General features: G+C 27.6%; 1 protein-coding gene across 9 annotated transcripts in view; it reads left to right on the top strand.

The window, feature by feature from the left end:
- The window catches only part of LOC107437533 (voltage-dependent calcium channel subunit straightjacket), a 350,222-nt gene extending 326,085 nt beyond the window's left edge, over positions 1-24,137 (top strand). For all 9 annotated transcript variants that reach the window (XM_071187231.1, XM_071187230.1, XM_043040081.2 and 6 more), the window contains 7 exons: positions 10,046-10,116; positions 13,604-13,679; positions 14,440-14,492; positions 16,241-16,308; positions 17,524-17,689; positions 19,685-19,895; positions 21,671-24,137. In XM_071187231.1, the coding sequence (XP_071043332.1) occupies positions 10,046-10,116; positions 13,604-13,679; positions 14,440-14,492; positions 16,241-16,308; positions 17,524-17,689; positions 19,685-19,895; positions 21,671-21,763 (738 nt within the window). In that variant the 3' untranslated portion in view covers positions 21,764-24,137. The remainder of the gene's footprint in view (positions 1-10,045; positions 10,117-13,603; positions 13,680-14,439; positions 14,493-16,240; positions 16,309-17,523; positions 17,690-19,684; positions 19,896-21,670) is intronic.
- Positions 24,138-24,522: the final 385 nt, after the last annotated feature.

Below are 24,522 nucleotides of genomic sequence, written 5' to 3'. Positions count from 1 at the left end.
GGCAAAAATATTAGATTTTAAGTAATAAAGAATATTATAAATGAGTTTCTGTGTTAATTTATTTTCTTTTAATATATATTTTATGTTATTTCGTTATCTTCTCTCTCCTTTTTTGCGTTAAAATATTTATTTTCAGAGAAATGATGTCTTGAGGAGCCAGGAAATATCTTGACACGAATTAAAATGCTTAAAAACAATGCCATATTAAAGGTTTTGACATAATTAAAAGTGCAGTTTTGAATAATTATATTGTCATATTATTTAGTTGAAAATCAATTAAAAAATTTTCGTTCGTAAAATTCAAAGCTTCATTATCTCCGTTATTTGAATTCGATCTTTTAATGTTTCGGTTATTTTTTGTTGGAAATTTCTTTTTAAAAGTTGGTTTATTTATTATTTAAACAATGTATTGTATTCCATACCCCCATACTTTCTTTGTTAATTAATAGATTAGAATTGAGGTGATGTCTATGGTTTTATTGGGTTTAAAGATGCAAATAATTTATTTATAAATGCTTCTTCAAACGTCTTTCTGCGAAATTAAATAAATATTATAACTTATTATCATTACAAGTATAAAAATTATAAATTTTTAACTTTTATATAGATATTATAAGTAAAGTAATACAAATTATACGGTAGTAGCATAAAAATTTGTAAAAGGGTTTTGGCGAGCTTTATAACAGTAAGCCACACTTTATTCAAGAGAACATTTCAGGGGGAAAACAGCGCGATTTTCATGTGAATAGTAAGATGAGTTCTGATTATGTATAATGCCAGGCTAACTGGTGTAAAAGAACTAGCAATTTTTGAAGAACCTTAGAAAGCCTTATTTGAAGAACCTTATTTGAAACGAATACTTAGGAGGAATTTGATGTAAAACATTTACCATTGGAAAAGTGTAGCTTATCACTTCATTTTCTTAAGCTCTACAAACATAAAATATTGCAAAAGCTTAAATCAATATGCAGGAAATTGTGAATTGAAGTGTTTTTTTGTGATTTTAAATTTTAGAGACTTTGGTCTCCAGCCTACTAAGTAAGACCTTAAGCAGAAATATTCTGACAACTGATGAATGGAACGTACATTGTTATCTGTGGCTTCTTATATAATAAAAAAACTATGAAATAAATTGATTCTGAGAAGAAAAAAAAGTTATATCTAAATACAGGCATTCTCACCCAATCTAAATTGGCATTCTCATCCAATGAATAGCAACTTTCAGACTCGCTACTATATTACTATTTTAATATATTTATGTATTTAAAAGCTTAGATATGCCAAATTATTTTTTACAGAGTTCCTTGTGAAGATAGTAAAAATTGTAGCAAAAAAAAACAAATATCTAAGAATACCATTATGTGAAACGAACTTTGATTTGAAAAAAAAATTATAGTTGAGATTGTTCTAAGAAATTTGTTTTTGGATTTCTGGAGCTTCTGCAGTTTATATCAAAAGTAGAAACGAAAAATCTGTAATTTGTGAATTTTCTATTTGCCCGTGTTGATTTTAATTTTTTAACAACAATAGAAACAGCAAGTTACAATTGACAAGTCAGAAGTCTTTAGGAGAGCGTTTCTTCGCTTTTGATTTGACTCTTCAGCCCCAAGATGAACCGAATTATTTAGACTTTTCAAAATTTCAACGGGAATTACTTCCTGCCATTCTTTTAAGAAGCATATTTTAAATGCTCCATTAAGTAATGAAGTCTATGTGTCACTGTGTTTAGTTCTAAGCTTAACGAAGTAACAATGGTGACATCGGAAATTTGTCTCCATTTGTTCTGAGGGGAAAAAATCATTATTTCTATTTATAATTGGACAAGCCAAGCTCGCAAGCCATCGCCTTTTGCGAATTAAGACGGGAAAGTTCGCCTTTCGTTTAACAACAGAGCACCGCTAGGGTGAAAGTACGTCTTAGCTTGGAACCCCACGAATAGATGACATCACATTCATTCGTGAGGCCTTTTTTCAATAGACAGGGATAGTGATGACGTAGATCGTGACGTTGACCATCACTCCCCCTCCCCTCTCAGCGTTTCAAACGTTGTCTTGAACTTAATCATTAATATGGCGTATCCCATTAAGCGGAAAGTGATATATATTTTTCGTCAAATTTTTGTTACTAAATAGTTGATTTAACTACGTTACGAATCTGGTTTGGATAGAGAATAATCTATTTGTTGCAATAGCATCATTGATTTTTAGTTTAAGGACAATTAAAGTCAGAAAAAAATTAAGGAGTGGTTATTAGATTCGGTTTCGAAAGATTGTTTCGACTTTTTACAGAATCACGATTTTTTATAAATTACCATTCGATTGAATAAGATTTGGTTAAAAAATAGATGTGGTGAAAAGTTAGCATTGTTCCCAATGTTGTTTTATCGTGAATTAAAATATTTATTTTGTTTATTTTGGAATTTACTTAACTTTTGAGAAATTTTCTACCTATCTGAAATAAAAACATTTTTTTAGAACCCTAACAATGTACCGAGTAGTCTGAACGCATTTGAAATAAGGCTTGCGTTGACTGAAGTATTTCTTTAATCTATATACGAGTCGAGTTTGTTTTAAACGAGCACAAACGTTTTTAAAACATTAATTCATTTTTTTCACAAAAAACTTTGTTTGCAAGGTTAAAAATGAAACATTGTACTTACTAATATTTTATTATTATAATTATTATGCATTAAAAAATATTATATTAATCTTCTTTTCTTCTCATGGAAAATTTTATACCTATTTAGTGAAAAATAATTTTGTTTGTTTAAAAAGACATTACACATTAAGCTTATACATTATCTGAATATCTCAATCCTTCTCTGAAATTCTAATTCTGCAACATTAGAAATTTTCGAAATAAGACTGAGATTATCTTTACCTATGAACTATCTAGGATGAAGACAATGAAAATTAAAAATTTACATATATTTTGAGAGACACTGTCACAAAATGTAGGTTATTTTAATGATCTTTACCCTGGGACAGGACAAATGTTTTTATGCTGGTCTGACTGTGGTGCGTTGAAGATTATCATATAAGAAAAATTAATGTACAATATATAAAGCGAAACGAAGGGAAATTTATTATAACTGTTAATTCATTAAAAATAGTCTGTAACAGTGTAATCGGTGTGTATTTAGTCTATAACAGTTCAATTAGAATGTAATTGGTTAAAAAAACGTGTTTTATAACTTATCATATTTTAAAAGGATCTGATTTTAACTAGATTCTCACTGAGATACATCATCTGATATAAAATAACAGAATGAAAACAGATAAACCTTTAGCGGGCTACTATTTCCTATCATTTGCACTTGAACTGCTCCCTATTAAAATAATTTTAACCCTCAACGCATTGCAATCAGACTGGTAGAAAAACAGCAATTGTTTCACTTTAGTCTATAGTCATATACAATATACGAATTCCTCTTATCTATATAAATGATGGAATATTTCCTTAGAATTCTTCTCGGGCTATTCTAAATTCCCGTTAAAATTAATGAATCATACAGCCCGCATTTAAATATATTGTACTTTATTATGTAATCAGAACAAGAATAACAAATAGAAACAAAGCACTATTGTTCTATTACCATTCGATGTGTCACTTTTTAATAATTACATAAAGCTCACTTATTGTTGTTACACATGTAATAATACGAAAATATAATTCACAAACATGTAATAATATGAAAAATTGAGTAATTATAAAGTTGAATTATTAATAATATGTATTTAACATGTGTATGTGAAAACATATTAATAATATATTTTTACGCGCATCAAATGACATCTAATCGTTATTAATATCGAAAACCTTTTATAAATTCATAAACTTACCAGCATTCTCACACATGAGAAATATGATAGTTTGCCTTTTTACTGATAATTAATATAGTTTTTATTCAGTATATATTATTATACTTGGTTAGTAAATCGCTATGTAATTATATTCTCTATAATGAGTCAATGGGATTAGATTTTTTTTCAGATTTATATTAGCTTGGAACTCTCAGTAATCTTTTTTTAAAGTTTGAAAAACATGTGTTAAAATTGTAGACAAATTATTCTGCAAAAAAAGGGAACGGATAACCACGCTGTCTTTACCTGTAAAAGAGCTTTTTTTTCAAAGAAAAATCTCATTAAAAAACTTCAAAAGCGGAAACTATGTATTATTATTAATTTGTGTTTGATTATTAATTATTTTATTATTAATTTGTTATTTTTTGCGTTGCAAACCCACATTAAAGGCTTAAACAGCCTTTCTGACTCATTGAATTAATTTTGATTCATTAATAAAAGACTAAGGCGGTAATAAATTTGATGAAAAGTTAGTTAGAAGTTAAACTTCGTAAGATGACAAAGAATGTCATAAAATTCGTAAACATCTTTCATAACCAAACTCATATTAAAGCGAAACTCATAATTAATCTTTCGTTTTTTTTTATATTTTTTTTTTATACAATTTAGCAAATCTTAAAATAAAATTGAATAATGATATTATATCAAACCGGTTACTATCTATCCAAAGTTAGACCCTTAATATATTTAAACAAACTATTTTGTTATTAAAATTAAACATATGTAAGTATATATTATGTATGTATGTATTAAATATATGTAATGTTATTAAAAACAATAAAAACATACAAAAACAATAAAAACATAAGTTACTTCATTTTCAACAGGAAACGCTATGTTAAACTTCACTTCTATTTTACTATTGGAATGCTTTGGGGCATTAACATAACATTAACATAAATTATTCAATAACTAACATTAATAAATCTATATAAGTAAAGTCTTTTTAAAATTCGTTTTTCTAAATTTGATCATAGCTTTTTTTTTTCAGTCGAAATTTGGCAATGGTAAATTAATGACATTATTATTAATGACATGTTCATTCTTTTTAACCAGGTTGCGTCATGAGAAAACAAAATATACTTAAAACTGTATAAATCAGAACTATAGGGTCATCCAACTAACACAATTTATAATAAAGGTCACAAATTTATGGTAATTAATCATAACGGTGTTTAAAAATAATAAAAAATTGCATCAACTTTCACTATTCAATGAATTTTTCGTCACACGTGTATTTGTCGCACAAACAAAAATTTTATGTAATTTAACCCCTCACTTTTCTTTCCCGTGAAAATGATGGGGAGAATTTTTGCCGCCTATTTTCCGTGCTTGCCATATTTCTGGGCAGAAGTGCTCAAAAGTAACGCGCCAAAAAAGATAAGAAAACAAAATATATGTTTTGTATGTCCGGAACCATGTTTATTTCTCAATATATACACCAGATGGCAGTACATAACTTATCAGATGCTGTAGTTAAATTCATAGTTCTTAAAATGCTTTTGAATTCTTTAAAAAGTTACTTTTGTAAATGGCAACTACTTCAAAATAATACTAATTGTTAAAATAAAGAAATAAAATTTTAAGAAATTAAATTTTCTACTTTAAAGTCAGTCTAAATTTAAATCTTTTCGAGAATTCAGAGATTTTTAATTAAATAGTTTGGTGAAAAAAAAATTTCTTGCACTTTCTAATTATTAATTACCGGAAATTACTCTCTACCTCATTTAAATTTCTGTTATACAGACCTTAACCAACATGCTTACTTCGCACAAACTAGGTACAACTTCGTTCTATCTAAAATCATTAATTATAATTTAAAATAAAAAAAGATTTCTAAAAATTTAAGGAAATCTTATTTTGAAAGCCTATTTGTTCAGAATACGCGTGGGTTAAAAAATATTTGTTACAAATTCGTAATTGAATCATTGATTTGTTTGTAACCATCAATGTACGAAACGCCAGCATTCCATCAAATACAAAATCATTTAATTGAGAGACTGGTATTTTCAGGCAAAAAAGGAAAACTAAGAATTATTCTATATTTTACTTCGGCATTGTGAATAATTCCTAAACATTTTATAAAATGACTGTCTCCTTAGGAAAAGTACATAAAAAAGGTCATGATAAAACTCTTTTTGAAAAGATATTTATTTCTCAAAAATCCAAACGTTGTGTAGAACAAAACAAAATGAAAGACTGTCCTATGTTACGAGCAATGCTGAAAACTCAAGCATTCTATAGGATACCAAGGCATTTTTAATAATCTCAGTTTTTCTTTTGATATTCTAGTGGAAGCCTAAGCAATAAAAGAAATGTTTAAACGTTTCATACTTTGCCAGCTAGTTTTTTTCATTCGATAAAATGCCTAATTACTCTATAGAATACTGTATTTCAAACATTACCACTAACATATTGAATTTATTTATTAAATAGCGATGAACTTATGTACATCTTTGGCATGTTGCTCTTGACCAAAATTAGAATAATAATGCCTTCTCTCACAAATCAGAGTTGTTTATCCAACAATGAGGCTTATAGCAATAATAGTTTCAGGTTTAATAGTAGATTTAATTAAGCGTTATTTTCATATTATTTTCAGTGCTGAGCGAAAACTTTTTCACTGACTTATTAAAATACTTTACAAATTAGTTTTATTTTTAATGATTCACTGTCATTTTTTTAAAAAAAAATTTACAAAACTCTACTGAGCACATTTTAAGAAACGTTGAAAGTTTATTCTGATAATCTTAACTGTTCATAGAGAATTTTCAAAAACAAGGTAAGAAATTTTCTATAATAATCTAATCAAAATTATTCTTGCAAAAATTAAACTGAGATTTTTAAGATTTTTTTTTGCTTGATATTTAGAAATTTAAATCTTTTTCAATTGTTATAAAAGCGTAAAATAGTGTAAATTATTTTTATAATAGTATTGCTATTTAATTTATTACAGAGTTGGCCACAAAGAAACATGTAAATATTTTAATAAATTTAATTTAAATTAAAATTTTGGGATTAATAACACAATTTAGAGCTAGAAATATTAATTTTTGCTGTAAAATCTGAAGTTACTTAGACATAATACATTACCTAATTTAGGCGTAATTGGTAGATTTACTATTTGTTTAACTTCTCATTCAATCTTATTGAGAAATTAAGGTAGATTTTGTGAGTTTCAGCTTTTAGAACATGTGAATGTTTAGGAAAATAAGCCGATAAGATTAAACTGATAAAATTTTGCCGATATTGATTTTCAAATATTTATTTATTATTTTTTTCGAATTTATGATATCTTAATTATAATATATAATCCCAATAAGATGTCAGTATTATACTAAATTATCTTTCACTTTTAAATGTATTACAGAATTTTTTTTTGATCTTATTTAACATATTTATTAATAATATATAAAATGACTTTATCAAAAAGCAAGATTTTACTCTGCAAATTTTGCAAAGAATTACGAATTCTTACAATTTCCAATTGAATTCAATGAGATTTATATCCTTTAAGACTTTAAAAATATTATTATTATAAAATAAACTTTTTATAAAATCCTAAAAATCTCAGTATATCTTCAAAATTACATTTATAATTTTATTTAATATTCTTATCTGTCAGAAGTATCAGAAGCTTGTGATTGAAAAGTCGTATTGATTTTTGAGGTAAGGTTTTTAGAAAAAAGTTTATTTCAAATCTGGCACACATTAAAGTTATTTAAAGAAAAATTATTGAACAGCTTATTACTAGTAAAAGTAATTTATGTTCATTTACTTACTAAAAATTTCAAAATCCCTTAGATATTAATTGCTTTTAAGGAGTAAATTTCTATAATTATAATTAAAAGTATTCCGTTAACTGTTCGTCATAAAAAAATAAAATTATATATGTATATATATATATCAAAACAGGATACAACCCTTTCAACGTATAAAATTTCTTTTATCTGGCAATTATGTGACAAGTTGTTGAGTATTTTCTGTTATAAAATGTAGATTTTATTAAAAAGAATTATGACTTTAAAAGATCAATATTTTCTCTCAATCTGAATCCAAGTTAGAGAACTTAAATTAATGTATTTAAAGACAGTTTCCTGCTCAAAACAATGAAGCAATTAAAATAAGCTTTCTGAGTATGTTTTAGTTTCTAGATGTCAGTAATAACGGTATCACATGGATTTCACCATAATCACGTTAAACTTTTCACAAATACGTGTTTTGCTGTTATCCGTTAAAATAAAAAAAGGCATTTTTAGTCTTGTTCTTGTCAAAAGTAACGAGATATTTAGTTTTAGTTCGATTTCCATTGTAGTGTTTTCCAAATATATTCCTTTCAATTTTCTATTCGAGATTCAATAAATAAATAATATCTATTTGGATGATTTGTTCCTTAAATAATGAATAAAAATTTATAGTCAATTAAATGAAGAAATAAAATACTTTTTCTCTACTAATGTAACCTGCAATGTTAACAGAAACGCAACTATACCATATTAGTAAAAAACAAAAATAAACCCTACAATTTAAAAAAAAGAAATTCAGTTAAGAAACAAAAGGTTTGAGAAGCTTAGGTTATTTCTTTCATCATTTTACAACATTAAACCACTAAATAAAGCTGGATTATAGCTATTTTCAGTTTTAGCGGAGTGTATATTGAAATTTAATTGCAAAATAGATGTGTAAAAATTTTGCATCAACCCATAACACGTAAAAAATTCCACTGACACATCAGAAATATTTTGCTTTGGTTTTTAATCAATTACAATCAATTTAATCAAGTCCCAGAAGCATTTTTAAACCTTGAAATTACCACTTTTATAAAACCTCTTAATGTTGTCTCGGAAATGTTTTAAACATCACGAACCTAACGAAAGTGTTTCGTGTATTACTTAACCAATACAGTATTACAAACGGAGCATGACCAGCCACATAATCTAGTACAAAAGGGCCATGGCTGGAGTATCGTGATAACCTTAAATTTGGAGCCTTTGGAAGCTTTCGCAAATCTTTGAAAGAGGGGAAGATATCGTAAATATCTGGAAAACGGAAATCTTTCAGTTCATTTCGTAAAAGATGAAGATGTTCTGATGACAGTTTGTTTAAATAACTTATGTATTTGAAAGGCTTAAAAAAATTGCGATTGAATTTTTCTTCTACTTAACAAAATTTTGAAATCGTATCATGTAAAAACATTCTTTTACTTCTACTGCATTTTACTTATAAGCTGCAGATTGTTAACACCGCTACTGTATAGAGGCTGTATTACCACTGCAGCACTGTATTTTACACTGTATAGAGGCTTTCCGTATTAATTAGAAAAGTTTTTCTTTCTGAAGTAATTTATAAACGTTTTTCATACAGATAACATTCGCATCAACAAAAAAAATTATAACAAAAATCATATGTTACGCTTAATCCCCATTTTTTTCCTCTGTGAAAAATAATTGTATTAATAAAGTAGTTAACGGCAATTATTTATTAAGTAATTAATGAAGGAATAAAAGTAAACTATCAAAAATGTAGCATAAGTAGCTTTTTTTAGAACATAAATATCAAATATTTGATGAAAGCACTAGCCCATTATTTATAGACATTATCAGCCAGTTTTATACGATAATGATTTTTTTTCCTTCAAATTTGTTTATAAAATTCTCTTGAATGAAATTTAATTTTTTTTAATGTAATCTTTCATCTTTATGACATAATTTCAACTAAATTCTACTAAAGTTTTACTGGCTGGTCATAATAAGTAAACTATGTAAAATGTAAAAATTCTTTAGATTAAAAGGAAAATAATTGTATTCAAAATTTAAAATATCAAAAGTATAAAACGGTAAAATTCTAATTATAATTTGTTTTAATTATAAATTTTATGTTAATTTTTTTCCTTTTTTCCTGTTTTTTTCTATTAAAGGATCTAATTTATTTTACATCATTTTTTTTTTTGTTTATTTAAATTCCCCATTTTCTGTTTCAAATAATTTACCTCTCTTGGGAAAAATGAAGCTGATATTCCCTTGTACATTTTCTATAATTCCTTTGAAAAATTTTCAAAATCTTTTAGTGTGTCACAGAACATTAATTTGTCTTTTTAAAGATAACTTCTTATTGCATTTTATTTTTAATCTCGTGTTTCGCTTTAGCGCAATTGTTACAAATGCATTTTATTTATTCAACAGACGGGGAAATTTTTTGGAGAAATAGATAACGTCCTATTTGACTCGATGATCCATGGAAAAATTTTCCGCAGGTAAGTATAAAATTGTTTAATTTTATCTACTTACATTCAAACATTGAGCAAAATTAGAACGACTGGTGTGAGGTAATAGCTTAAACATTTTTGACAATTATTCTGTATAGCTAAACTAAATCCTTCTATATATTTCCAGCAATTGCTTGAAAAATCTTTTTGCGATACACTTGAACTAATAATTATATGCTGTAAATATTAAAAGTATTAAATTGATGACGCAGCTCATTAATATACATAGATAGCAGCTCATTAATAGACATAGATAGTTTATTAATAGACAGTTAGAAGTTGATAAAACAATTCCGTTTATAAGTATTTCCTTCATCTCTAATTCTTGTTTATTAATACTGCCCTTCAATTGACAAATTAATTATTTTAGCTCAAAGCTTTCAATTGATAAATGAACTATTTCAAATTTATAGTGCATTAAAAGCTTGTCAAATTTTCTTCAATGAATAATTTAATCTGGTTCTTAATTTTTAAAGTTATAATTGTTCCCATTTTGAAATGCTCTTGGAGTCTCCTATACATTTTCCTAACTGTGACTTAATTTCTTAAAAACTGTCAATATAGGAACAGAAATTTCCGCAAAAATGTTCTAGTTTAGCCTTGGAGGCTCAGGGGAAAGAGCGCAGGCCCGGGTTTGAATCCCAGCGATGACTGGTCCGTAAGAATTCCGCACCCGGCTCGCATCAACCACGACGCAGAAATAAAATATCTTGAGTGGTTGACTGATTATGGTTTAGAGTTTCCTTGACATTAGGCTACCCGTAGGAAGCTTTCTTGGTTTGTCTCTCTATGTAACGCAAATGCAACTAGATCCATCAAAAAAAAAAGTCCTCCACGAAAGTAAATTTCTCTTAATACTTGAAGCAGTAATTTCCTTGCCTTCTGGATTGGGTTCAGAATAATACTGCTATGGAGTTGAACATTGGTAGTCGTAAATTCCAAATTGGGTCGGCTGCTCAATGACGGTTATAAGATAAACCCAAAAACAATATATATATATATTGCNTTTATATATATATATATATATATATATATATAAACTGTATTGCCGTTTTTACTGGAAGCATGCAGTAAGAGTGATAGCAATTAAAGTACTTTCGAAGCACAAAAGCCTTTAGAAGTAGCTTGACTTCTAAAACACACCATTGTGTGAATTTTTTTCATTGTTTGTCAATATAAGCATATTCTTGTTCAAATAAACTTAATATTTCATCTTTAAAACGAAAAATCCTTCGTCCTGCTGTTTGTTATCACATTTTCGCAATTCCCAGTATTTTTGCCAACATTTTTGCGTTTGAAGGTTATGCATTCTTGCTGCAGCGTTTATGTTAAATAAAAGTTCTGATGATCAATCCTAAGATTTATCAAATCTTAGGATTTATATCATAACCAGAACGAGTTTACCCCAAAATAAAATTTACCATTCGAGTAATATCTCTGAAATTTCATTACAAAAACTTTAACACCTCTGGAAAAGTGGAGATTATAAATTTTTGAAATGTGTTTTTTTGGAAAATCCATTTAAAAATAAAAATTTTCTTACACATTTTATGATCTTATCCCTTCCTTGCCTGTGGAATATATTCTAGAAAAGCATGCCGAAAATGGAGGGGAAAAAATTTCGCTTTAAATTTATTCGTTACAATCATCAAAATGTTAGAAATAGATTTGAAAGAAGAAGAAAAACATTTTAAACGAAATTACTACAATGTTCAATATTTTCACAAATATGGGAAATGTTACTGGATTACATTAATTTCTGCTCAGATTATAGCAAAATAAATCACATGACATAATATTAAAGATAAATATAATAAATTAATACAACAATATTATTATTTATATCAACTGTCAGATTATTTATATCAACTACCAACTCCCCTCAGTTTCCTTTGAACTGCAAAATTACAATAATCTGACAATTGACTTAATACTGACTTCTTACTTTAAAATATTTAAAAATAAATTTTTAAGATTTCTAAGCACATTAGGCGAGAGGTTTTCCGAAATATTAAAAAATGTAAGTAATTTTTATAAATTGTTTTCAAATTTGTAATTATAATGCAGAAACAATGAAATGACAACTAAGGAAAAAGTCGAAAATTATTCTAGAAAATGAACTCCAAGTTTTTTGTTGAAAATCCATTATTCTTTTCCATTTATATCCATTGTTAAATTGAAGATGTAACCTCTCTTTCGTACCTTCTCATAAAAACCTTCTCATACAACAAATTCTTTATGATATTCCTTTATGATTATTTAGTTAAATGATTTTTATTTTCTTTCCTTCATTTGATGATAATTTATTTTCTTACGGAGTCTGAAGCAGCTTTTCTATGTGTGCAAAATTTTAAATTTTAAAAAATCATTATGTATAAAAAGCTTTTAATGTATAAAAATTAATGTAAAATTGTAGATGCAATGCAAAATTTTCAACGAATAAAAACTAAAAGGGCATTACTTTTAAAAAATGCTAGTTTTCCCTTTTTTTTAAGTTTTGAAAATTTCAACTTACGTAAAGCATTCGAATGATAGTGTAGCTTTTCTTTGTTTTTAAATTTGACAAGAGAATAATTTTTTGAACCGTCATGAAAAAAGTGTGAAATTGCTTAACTACTTATTAATTCATTTTCATTTAGTAGGTGTTTTAGTAAATACAATATTTAGAATCATGTTTTTGTATCTAAAATAATTTTCAAGTTTTTATTGATTTTTTTTGACATTCTGTATTGTCTTCTTAATTAATTTTTATTGCGTGTTTTTCATGGAAAACGTTTTTAACTAAAACTATTTTTTTGGCAGGTTTTGTTTAGCAATATTCCAATTGATTTAAAAGTATTCAGCTTTAATGACAAAAAAATTGCAACGAATAATTGCGAGTTGCGAATTAATGTGTTCCCTAAATCAATTATTTCTAAATGTAATAATAAATTAATAAAAATTCCATGCACTACTTTTTACAAATATATGTTAAAATGAAATAATTACATTAAAATTAAGTCTATTCTGTGAAATTACAATAAATAATACATATTTTCCAATGATATTATCTAATCTGGGATGTGAATGTTTCATTTCAAAAGTACGTAAATATCCAAATTTTGCACGAAAAAAAGATATTTATCTGGCTAAAAATAGCTTAATACAAAAGACCTTTATTTATTTTTTATGTGCTCTGAATTAGTTCCTGGAAAAGAACAAGACTTATTTTTATCATTATTTTTTTCATAATCATTCATCGATCGCTATGCTTCAAATATTGAATTCATTATTCAGATAAATTAACAATATATTACTAATGATATTACTAATTTCTAATGACAATTTTTCCTCGGCTAATACAGTTATAAAAAATAACCAATGAAAGTAACTTTTAAATTATAAAATTAATTTTGTTTTTGTTATTTGATTTTATATTGAAACATTTTTAGGTGCTTGTTGTTCATCATATTTAAATGCTTTCTTTCTATTTTAGGGTAAAAATGTACGATTACCAAGCCATGTGCGTTGATATTATCGTGCCATCGGGTCCTGCGTCATTTCTGAAAACGGTAATTAAAAATTTATTCAACTGTTAACTAATTAGGGATAGTTTTCATTTTAAATATTTTATGGAATTGACAAATTTTATTAGATTTTATTTGAATATATTAATCAAGATATAAAAATTATTGTAGCATTTTTTTGTTACATATTTTCAATTTGCACTAACTTTTAAAATTATGTCAATAACTTTTGCAAAATTCTAGAATCAAAATATTTTAATTAGTTTTACAATATAAAAGACAAATTAATCAATAGATAAGATTAAAATCTCGCAATAAACTATGATTTTCTTAATATATTAAAAGTAAAATTTACACATCCTTATATTGGGCACTATTTTTAATTTACAACTTATTATTTTTTTGTTAGTTCATCATTCAATTCCAGATGCTATTTTTCTTGCTATCAAACTAAAATTTATTTTTGCTAACTACTGCAGCTTTTACAAGTTACTATAGCTAATAAGGTTTAGCCAAAATTTTAATCTTTGGTTCAAAAATAATTGTCAATCTGCAACTAATTGAGCAATTTTTTAACATTTCTTTGTCTTTAAAATAAGTAAAAAAATTAGCAAATTTAAAGGAATGTGTCTACTAATAAATTATAAGAGAAATAAAATAACTTTCTACTAAAATTAAGTTTTTTTTTTTATTTTTAAATTTTAGATTATGAAGAAATTAACAAATTTAAATTTGAAAAACAAATATGCAACTTTCTTTTCTCGTTAGACATTTAGTTATTAATATACTTTTATTTCCTTTTCAGCCATTTTACCAGATAGGAAACATACTGTATTGGATATGGAGCAAACTGCTTTTGTAAGTGGATATAATATTAGAAATTCATATAAGTATAGATTGAACATATGGGGATAATTTTTTAGGTTTTTATTGATCCTCGTATCGTTATATACAGTTTGTTCTTTGATAATAGGCCTAAATATATATTTCTGGTCAAATAATTGAAGAGAAATTATGCTCATATTATGCTCATTAAATATTTAATTCAGAAGAAAAAAATATTGAAATTTAATTTATTATTATTGAAGAAAATAGAATTAAAAACATCAAAACTAGATAAATTTCCAGTTCAAAATTAAAAAATCTCTAATAATCACATTTTCTTTGCTATTGCTTCGCAAGTAATATAACAGGTTTTGATGTTTTTTATCTCTCAGATGCCGTTTTTGAGAAAAGTCCAAAATGGCCTTATCTCTCGCTTTCTGTGGCAAATGGTTTGTCCGAGAAGATAACTTTTGTCTTTTTTTCTCTTTTAAATATAATTTTTCTACAGTACTGAGCAAAGTTTTCCGATTTCAGTTCTTACAAATATTCTAGAGATTTATATTGGGGCCATTACTGCAGAACACTCGGTATTTTCCTATCCGAAGAAAATATATATTTCAATTTATAAAGTTGTACTTCTCTAAATACAGAACTTCTCAATTTCAGAAAAGCCTGAGATGGTAGGTGTCTCTGTTAAAGGTTGAAAAGGGAAACAAAACATTTAATATTTTTACGGGAAATCTTTTTTCTCTTCAGAAAGTTATATAGTTAGTTGTTAGTTTCGCAAAGCTAATTAATTATTTGGAATACTTCTTGTCAAGTATACAAACAAAAACTAACAGTCAAAAAGGATACTAATTACGCTCAAGTATACATTACAAAAGAAATAGTGTTATAATAGTCAGTGAACTTATTTGTAAAACGGATATAAATATAGTGCTAGCTAAATTTAATAATACTAACTTTTTCTTAGAAATATTGTTTCAACAATTTTTAATAGCGTCTAAAATCAGATTAGAACAAACAACCATTAATTATTTTGCTAACAGAGAAACTATATTAATCATATTATTACGTAGAATAGGTTAAAAATGAACGATATTTTCGAAATACTTTAATTTATATATTATTATTATCGAACTTATACTGAAAAATAAAATAAAGTTATATAAACATTCATAGTTTTTCTAAATATTAGATTATTTGGCATGATTATTAGTTGTGTAATATTTCTAATTTTAAATAATTTATGGCACAAAATAAAATTTATTAATTGTTTTTAAATTAATATATATTACTAAAATCATAACAATATTTTATTAAGTAATATTTAAAGTATTTCATTTGAATTAATAGAATAAATGTTTTGAGTATATTTTGATAAAAATTCCACTTTCCTTAACAATTATAAAAAATTTTAAACTGTAAAAATTTCTTTTTGAAAAGGTCAATAGCATGTTTTTTAAAATCTAGAAAACTTTAATTCTTTAATACCGGGCTTATTAATAAACAATGTACTATACATATGTAATTTGTATCAATTTCAGAATTTAATTTAAACACTTTCGACTATTATATTTAAAAATAATTCTATCGTTTTTAATTAAAAGAAAAATTATATGTAGGTTTTTTGCGATTACAATGCTACCCTTTTTCAGAATCACTTAGTAACATCAGTTAAACTGAATTTTTTAATACATTAAAGTGGTCAAGCTCTATTAAAATATTAATCATGCAAAGTAAAAGCAATAGTAATTAATACAGATTGTTTATTATTTTAGGATATTTGTGCAAACAAATGTGTTACCGTGGTTTACAGACAATGGAATCAAAATGGCCCAAGCGTCAGGTAAACATTTTATTTATTTATGACATGATACATAAATTATGCTTGAAATTTAACAAATAAAATACAAAATCAAAAGTCTACTTTAAAAAAAAATATTTGAAGTGGAACTTGTCAGCAAGTTAAACATTGAACAACAGTTTTTAATTAGCTTTTCACATTTACAGAGAAAATCACTATAGATTTTGATGCCCCTTTTTATTGATTCGATTAAATAAAATAAGTTTAAATTACTATTAAAAATTCTGTGAAACGCTTTGATCCAAGTATCAGATAAAATTTCGTTAAAAATATTGCTTTCATAAATGCTTCAACGAATTTTAATCCTCAAGTAACGGAAATAAAGTTGAATTTTAAAAAAGATATATATTTACTTCAATTTATTTAAAAAGCATGCATTTTTATATAATCATTATGTTAGGAATAATGAGCTGGAACCGAACATTGCAGTAAACGGTAGTTAACAATCGCATTTGAGAATCTCAAAAACAGTTAAACATTTTACGCAACATACAAAATAACGTAGAATAATCTAGGAAAAAAACAAGGTAAACAAAAATGACAAGAGAAAATAAACTTTATTTACTTACAAGAGTTTAAATTAAATTAGTAGAAAACAATATCAATGTAAATAGAAAAATTATTTTGCTGAAAGTAAAGTAAAATTGTTTATAACAAACAAGGTCGCTTTTTGAAATTAAAATAGTCACTTGATGCAAAATCTCTTAACGAAAGCACCAAAACACTTTATTACTGTAAAATATCCTCTTACTCAAAAATTTATAAAAGTTGTGAAAATTTATTAACCAATTTTAGCAAATTTCTTATTAGAAGCGATAATATCATTTTCGTACTAGTTTATAGTTGTGCTATTCATATTCGAATTTTTTTTTAAAATTAAGTAAATTTAAATTCCTGATAGAGCAACTGCTGACGTAGTAAAAATTACTGTTTTAATTACTTGAACTGTTCTACTTATTTTAATTGCGAAAATTAAAATAAACAAAGAGGCATTTATAGCTGTAACATATATCAATTCTAAGGTCAACTAGGTAAATCTAACTTTCAAATATCAGTAAAATTCCGCTTCCGTATTCTAAGAGTTTCCGCGTGTGATGAATTAAATCACAGCAGTCTCCTCTTAGTAAGTCACTTGCAGGCTTTATTTTAGTATTTAGAATCGTTTAACCGCCAATTTATTTCCTTTTACCTTCTTAGATTACTATTACGATGATACCTATGAAGAAGACCAATTCACACCGAACAAAACAAGACCTCGACCTTGTGATAAGGAATTCTATCTTTATGAAATGAGACCAACAGATTCTTGGGAACCTACGAAAGGTGTTCTTCCAAATTGCAGTTCATTTGAAGATTGCGATAGGTGTGTTCTTTTTATAGACTTTCAGTGAATAACATTCGTATAATTTTAGGTAAAATTTTCGCAAGTGTGAGAGTTTAAAAATATTTTTTTAATACTTATTATCTATTTTATATGCTTGTAAGAATTTTTACTAACCTATAAAATAGGTTAATTATGCAAATTTTGATGAAATTTTCAATACATTTTAAATTAAATATGTGTTTTATTGAACAACATGTAAAAAATTGCTGCTATTTGAAGAAAAAAATAAAAAATATCTGCTTCATGTAATTTAAGTCTTATAAAAATGAATAACACAAATGCTGACACACAGGGGATAACAATTTATTTACAAAAAACAGATGTTTCTTCAGTTAGATATCACCCTGAACACCTTAATGCTCTTCTGTTATTAGACTTGGAAAGTTCCGGAGGTCTTGGGTAAAATATGCCCTGAGGATGTTAGTGTAAAATCTGCAGACAATAGCAAGAACTTTTGCATAAGATTTTATTTTATAACCGTCGTTGAACAGCAGATCCGATTTTAAGTTTACTGCTACTAAAATTCAACTTCGTAGCCTTGTCCTTTTGTACCTAATATAGAAGAAAAGTTAACTCCTGGAGTAAATATTATGAGAAATTTTTCATTCGTGGAGGACTTTTTGTTGGAACTAACTCACATTTGCGTTACATGGAGAGGAAAATCACCCACGGTTAGCCTGACCACTGAGTCCGGTTAGCCTGACGTCTACCAATGAGGATATTTTTCGTCAGCACTGTGATCGAGGCGAACAGGGTGCGGAATTCGTATCGACCAGGCATCGCTGGGATTGAACCCGGCTCATCTCATTGCTAAGCGAGCGAGACACAAAGGCACTCTGGAATAGATTTCATTTTTTATAACCGTCGTTAAACAGTCAACTCAATTTCTCAGTTTACGACTGAGAAATCCGTTCAGCTCCGTTGCTTCATAATTTTGAACCCAATCCAGAAGAAAAAGGGAGCTCCTGGATCAGGTATTAGGAGAACTTTTTTGATGAAACTAACCCGCATTTCAGTTACATAGAGAGGAAATCCACGAAAACCTCCCACGGTTTGCTTGACGGCAAGGTGACTCATTCCCATGATCCGTCTACCACTGAGGATATTAGACATCAGCACTGTGGTCTGTTCAAGCCGGATGCAGAATTCGTATCGACCAGTCATTGCTGGGATTCGAACCCGGTTCACCTCATTGGAAGGCGAATGCTCTATTTCCTGAGCCATTCGGCAATCGATTGAAATTGTCGGTCTTTGAATATGCCTTCCATTTTAAAGTAAATCATAGTCTAAGGCGCTCAGTATCATGATCAAACCCGACACGGCTATCCCATCCCGGTGACTCCCTTGGTCGTGGTCTCCACTTCTTTTCTGGTACGATTTGAGAGAGCTTACGATCATGAGTATCACAACATTGTATGTTTTTTTTGTTGCTATTTTTAATTTAAATGAAATTTAAATGTATTAACTTCATGAATTCTGAATCGTTCAGAAATGTTTTCTCGTGAAAAGCATATAGACAAACATTTAATAGGCAAAATCTGAATATCTGGTCAAAACTCACCTTTATACCAAGTAAGTATATTTTGAAGACTTAAAAAATGATTTAAAATAATTACAATGAAGTTGAAACAGTTGAAAATGTACAAAATTATTTTTCTTGGAGTTGCGGAGGAAAGTGTAAGGACGACTTAGCGTACTTACGTCAGATGCAACCTAAAAAATAAGTACACAACGCAACTTTCTGTTGGATCGCTAAAATTTACTACAGCATTAATAAGCTTTAAACCTGAATTACACTTTTTGTTTAAATTTAATCATATCCTTTTATTTTAATTGAAATGACTCTTGTTAAAGTCAACTTGAATTCATATAAGGTGACCGTAAGTTCACCCGGTAATATGGTTTAACATACTTCAAAATTATTTAAAATTGTATAGTTAAATTGCTCAAACTAATTTTTATTATTAATTTTAGGAACTACATCATACAAAAAGTTCCTTACACGAATTTAGTAATGGTGGTTACATATAGTGAGTGTGCATGTGATAATATTACAGTCTCTGAAAGTTATAGTCATTCTTTAGAACTAAATGAAATTGTATATGATGAAGAAGAAAGATGCCAAAGAATGAGAAATGGTACATTGAGAAAATTACCTGAAAAATGCGTCCACCATCATCCAGAAGTAAGTATCAATATCAATATTAAACTTGGCTTCAAAACTGTGTAATAGTGTTCGAAAAAGAATGTCTAAGAATTATCTTATCACTTCTTGTTAACTTTAGACACATGTGATCGTCTTTGAAACGTTGTTCAAAAGTTACTTGATAAGTTTCCGATGACCTTAAGTGTCGTATTCAGACAGAAAAAAAAAGGATTTTACTTTCATGGTACCCAAAGCAAAATTATATGAATGTCCTTTTAGAATTTTTAATGGTAAATAATAACCAATTAATATTAACTAAGTAAAACAAATTCCATTAGATCGTTAACCTTCAGAAAATCGAGAACCAGAAAGGGAAGGAGATGAATTGCAGCTTCTGTTGTTCTGAGGAATTTGACCACTAAATAGGTAGAAGTTTGTGTTGGCTTATGGTGGTGTGCTCTTTTTGTCTGGCACCTACCCTTCCTTACTTCCTAGCAAGCAGGACAGTTAGAGGATAAGCCAAAACAACTAATTAATGTTAGTATACTTAGTTATTTAAGAAATAAAGAATTATTTGCTTATGGCGCTTTACTGGATATATTCTAAGAATGGTCAAGGATGAAATTTTTGAAGTTGCATTTGATTGAGCCCCAGAAGAAAAGGCCGAAAATTTACATGAAACACGATGATGAAAAAAGAGAGCATTAAGCCTGGACGGGCCAGCAAGTAAGAGATGAAAGTGGCTGAAAACGACGGAAAACCAAAGTACCTTATGTACCAAGACATGAAAAGAAATGATAATGAATTAATATATTCAAATATTTTTTCCGTTTATTCATTAAAATGTATTGCATTCAGCCTTGTTACGAAATTGTGAGTTATAAGGTTGTAGTTTTTTTTCCAAAGCTTTCATAATAGCTTTTATAAAGATTTTAAATATATTTTGCGTTTAATTATAAATTTCCGGGCCCAGAAAATAGTTAAGTTTGAGATAAGCAAAGTATGTTATTAAAAACTTTGATCTAAACTGTTTATATAATGATGAACTACTGCTTAGATTGTTGTTGCTGTAGTTTTACTTAATGTTTTACTAAATAACAATACAATACGCCATTTCTGTTAGCTGCTATGTTTTGTAATTTAACAGTGTTGTATGGAAAAAAGTAAGCGAATTTGGTAAGGTTTTGCTAGTTAATGCCAGGATGTCCAGCCAGTGACTCATTAATTTCAAAATTAAAAATCTCGACATCAAAGAGCTGTACAGGGATGAAACAAAAAGTATGTTTATTATGAAGCTTTAAAAAGTTTATACAGAATTTAGTTGTAAAGGAGTTGTCAACATATAACGCGTTACTCTGTTCGTGAAAAGAATGCGAATACCGAAAGACTAATCTAAATTGTGATATTCCATTACTAGAAACACGCATTGTTATCTTCGAGTAGAATAGCTAAGAAAACTAATTTGGTTCGATAACCTCCTTTCACATTTTAACACTAAAATTTATACCTCAGTTCATACATAGCTTGCAGAACCAGTAAATTTTTTTCCGTTTGATTTTTTTAGTAAATTTTGTAAGTAAAATACAAAATTCCTGTATAAAAATTTTACAGCCTTTTGCAATAAACATATCGTTTGTTTCATTCCTCTATCACTCTTTGTTTCAGTGATTTTTAATTTTGAAATTAGTAAGTCATCCACTGGACATCATGTGTAATCACATTGAAAAGAATTGTGAATTTTTGTGTTGTAATAATATTAACATATTCAGTGTTTTACTTAAAATGAAATCACAATCCCATTTATTTATTTACAGGAAAATAGCATTGAACAGCAATGCGGATTGGGGTCCTTCTTACGTGCTTCCATTTATATAGTCGTGGGTGCCTTGCTCCTCCGTCTGCTATGAAAATTTCGGTGTGGCCTTCATGAAAATTTGCAACCACGACATATCGCAAATCACCCAGAGATTGCAATTTCATGCCTCCTGGTTTTGAATGTCATATCCTTAAAGAAAACCAAATAAATTATTCTATTTAATTCACCGATTGGTTGAAAATACAAATATATGACTCTTTATCAGGTTGGATCTATTCCTGGACTCTGGTTGCATTAACTGAGACTTAAGCCACGAACTTCCACTGACTCGAGAATTAATCCCAAATCGAACAAGTCTCGGATTTTATATCGTAATTGTTACATACATCAGAGCGGTCTACTTATTCTCATTATTCTTTTGGATCTTCAAATGGTAAAAATGGTCATAGGTTTTTTTTAAAAAAAAATTAATAAAACTTACATGAAATCGACAAAAAATTAAATGTTAAAATCTTATCTAGTGGACCAGAAATTTGAGGATCTAGTCGTTCATGTGATCAAAGCATATCACAGGCCACATTTCTCTATGAGTATTATTTTCTAGTTTAATAATAAAATTTAATAAATTGTACCAAAAACAAAAGAAGATAATTATGCCTCCTCTGATAAGCTATTGCTCATGTGTTTTGGTCTATAGCCTTCTTTAGTACTACACACCAACGATTTCATGAATAGTGCAGATGCTTGAGTTAGCAGCAACACATTCCTTTGCAAGTGGCACTCATATAGCACGATTATTTCTCTTAGTAGATGACGTCAGATGCTTCAAAAGAATCTTTGTATACATTTTTTCGTCTCCTGCGCATGTTCCTTGTAACGTGGAAGAATCCATTTTGCGCAATGTGTTCCGATAACCTATGCTTCGCGTAGATCGGTTTTCAGTCTTTCATTTAGTCCTTCAACTTTTAAAAAAATGTATTTGTTAAAATGGTGAGTTTCTTGTTAAGTTTTTCTGATAGTGTATAAAATATTAAATTTATTCTATGATTGATTATACCATACATATGAAGCATAAAAATGACTTCAACATGATCAACTGTTCGTTGAACTGATATATTTTAAAAGTTAATTGACGATAGAGTTAGTTTCAGTAAATACATTTACTATGAATCATATCATTGACAACTGATTGTAATGATGTGAAACATATCCCCAAATTTTTAATATCACAGAAAAACGTCCAAGGCATAAATTGTAGAGTTAAACGTGGAAAGTTCAGTCGACGCACAAGAAGGTTACTGTGCCACAGTCCTTAATTGTACTTATAATTAGATCAGAATGCTCCTGACGACCGCGCCTATAAATTTTAAACTAAAAAAAATCTTGCAAAAATTTTCTCGCTCTTATAATTTTCTTAAGTATTTCAAGTACTAATTTAAATGCTTACAAAATTTCGTACAGAATGCAGTTATATAATTGGCAAAAACTATTGACTATTCATAAAATTGTTTTTGAGGACTCATAAATTAAAAGTTATGTGAATGCTCTATCTACTTTATAACAGACAGCTAAGTTATGCGCTTGATCAAATAAGAATTTATAAAATTTTAATAAGCTTCTACGAAATGAAGAAAATGTGTATATATTTAGAATAATGAAACAATCTTTTTAAATAAATGAGACACATTTTAATTGGCTGTTCCTCTTAATAATAAGCTTAATTTCTTGCATGATTTTTTTTAATAAAAAACTAAATGTAATCTGTAAATATCAATTTGGAATATTACAAACGCGGGAATAAAAACATTTACAATCATCCAAACCTTTAGCAACCGATAAGTATCAGTTCACTAATTCTCAAGTTTAAAGAAAATATTTTTAAAAAAATAATAGTTGGGAATTTACTCTATTAATAAGCCCGAATATATATAAATTAACGTTTTAAATTATTGGCTGATAAAATGCTTAATTTTTGAGTCCTTACTAAACTGGTTTTAATTTGCATGCATAATTATTAAAAAGTTGTTTGAAACAAATATGAAAATATTATAATTTAAATTAATTTTACAATAAGCAAGGTTGCTATGAGTTAAATAAACAACTTCTCATGCTTGAAATGTATTGTTATAAATGTGAAATGCCGTTTTATATATTATACAACAGACACGCACTATACAGTGCTTGAATCATATCCTTCCTTATGTTTTTTTTTCTTTTGCCACAGTGCTTTAGCTGGTAATTATTGTGTGACGCTATTTTCATGTTTCTCATCGTACTATATCATATCTTGAACACGATGTTTAGTGTTTTGAAGTTGTTTTTTAAAATATTTTCTCCCTCAAAGCTGTTATTTTGTGACATAAAAATAAGTTTTTTTTATGCCTTTTGTATGTTTCGGCGTAGCATCTCCAGTCTTTTTCATGAGATACAATCTAAAAATAAAAGAAACTGTTTTCAAATTTTTATTTGTTTTGTTTTTATTTTACTACTACACTCATTACAGCATTAATGGTAAATAATGATAAACATGCACAACTGGTTCAGGTGAACTGGTTGGGGTTTTTCACTGCTTGCTGCCTTTGGTAGCAAGCAGTAATATAAGCAAAATCTGATTAATATCGTTTAACATCTTAAAAGAGTGAATCTATCGCAAAGTTTTATTTATGTATATATTTACTTATTTTCAAAAATATTTTTCATCAAAATGTTGTTTGGTGAGTGAGGAAAACTTAGTTGATAATGATTTGGTGAAATGCTTGTAAATTTTTGTTGACGAAACTTATCATGGAAGATATCTATTAATTAATGCCTGATAGTTGAGCAAATTTATAGATTTCAGTTTTACAATGA

Source organism: Parasteatoda tepidariorum, chromosome X1 (assembly GCF_043381705.1).
Source record: "Parasteatoda tepidariorum isolate YZ-2023 chromosome X1, CAS_Ptep_4.0, whole genome shotgun sequence".
NCBI classification, from domain to species: Eukaryota; Metazoa; Arthropoda; class Arachnida; order Araneae; family Theridiidae; genus Parasteatoda; species Parasteatoda tepidariorum.
Note: the sequence above shows the minus strand (reverse complement) of the source record. Positions and strands in the feature narration are given on the sequence as shown.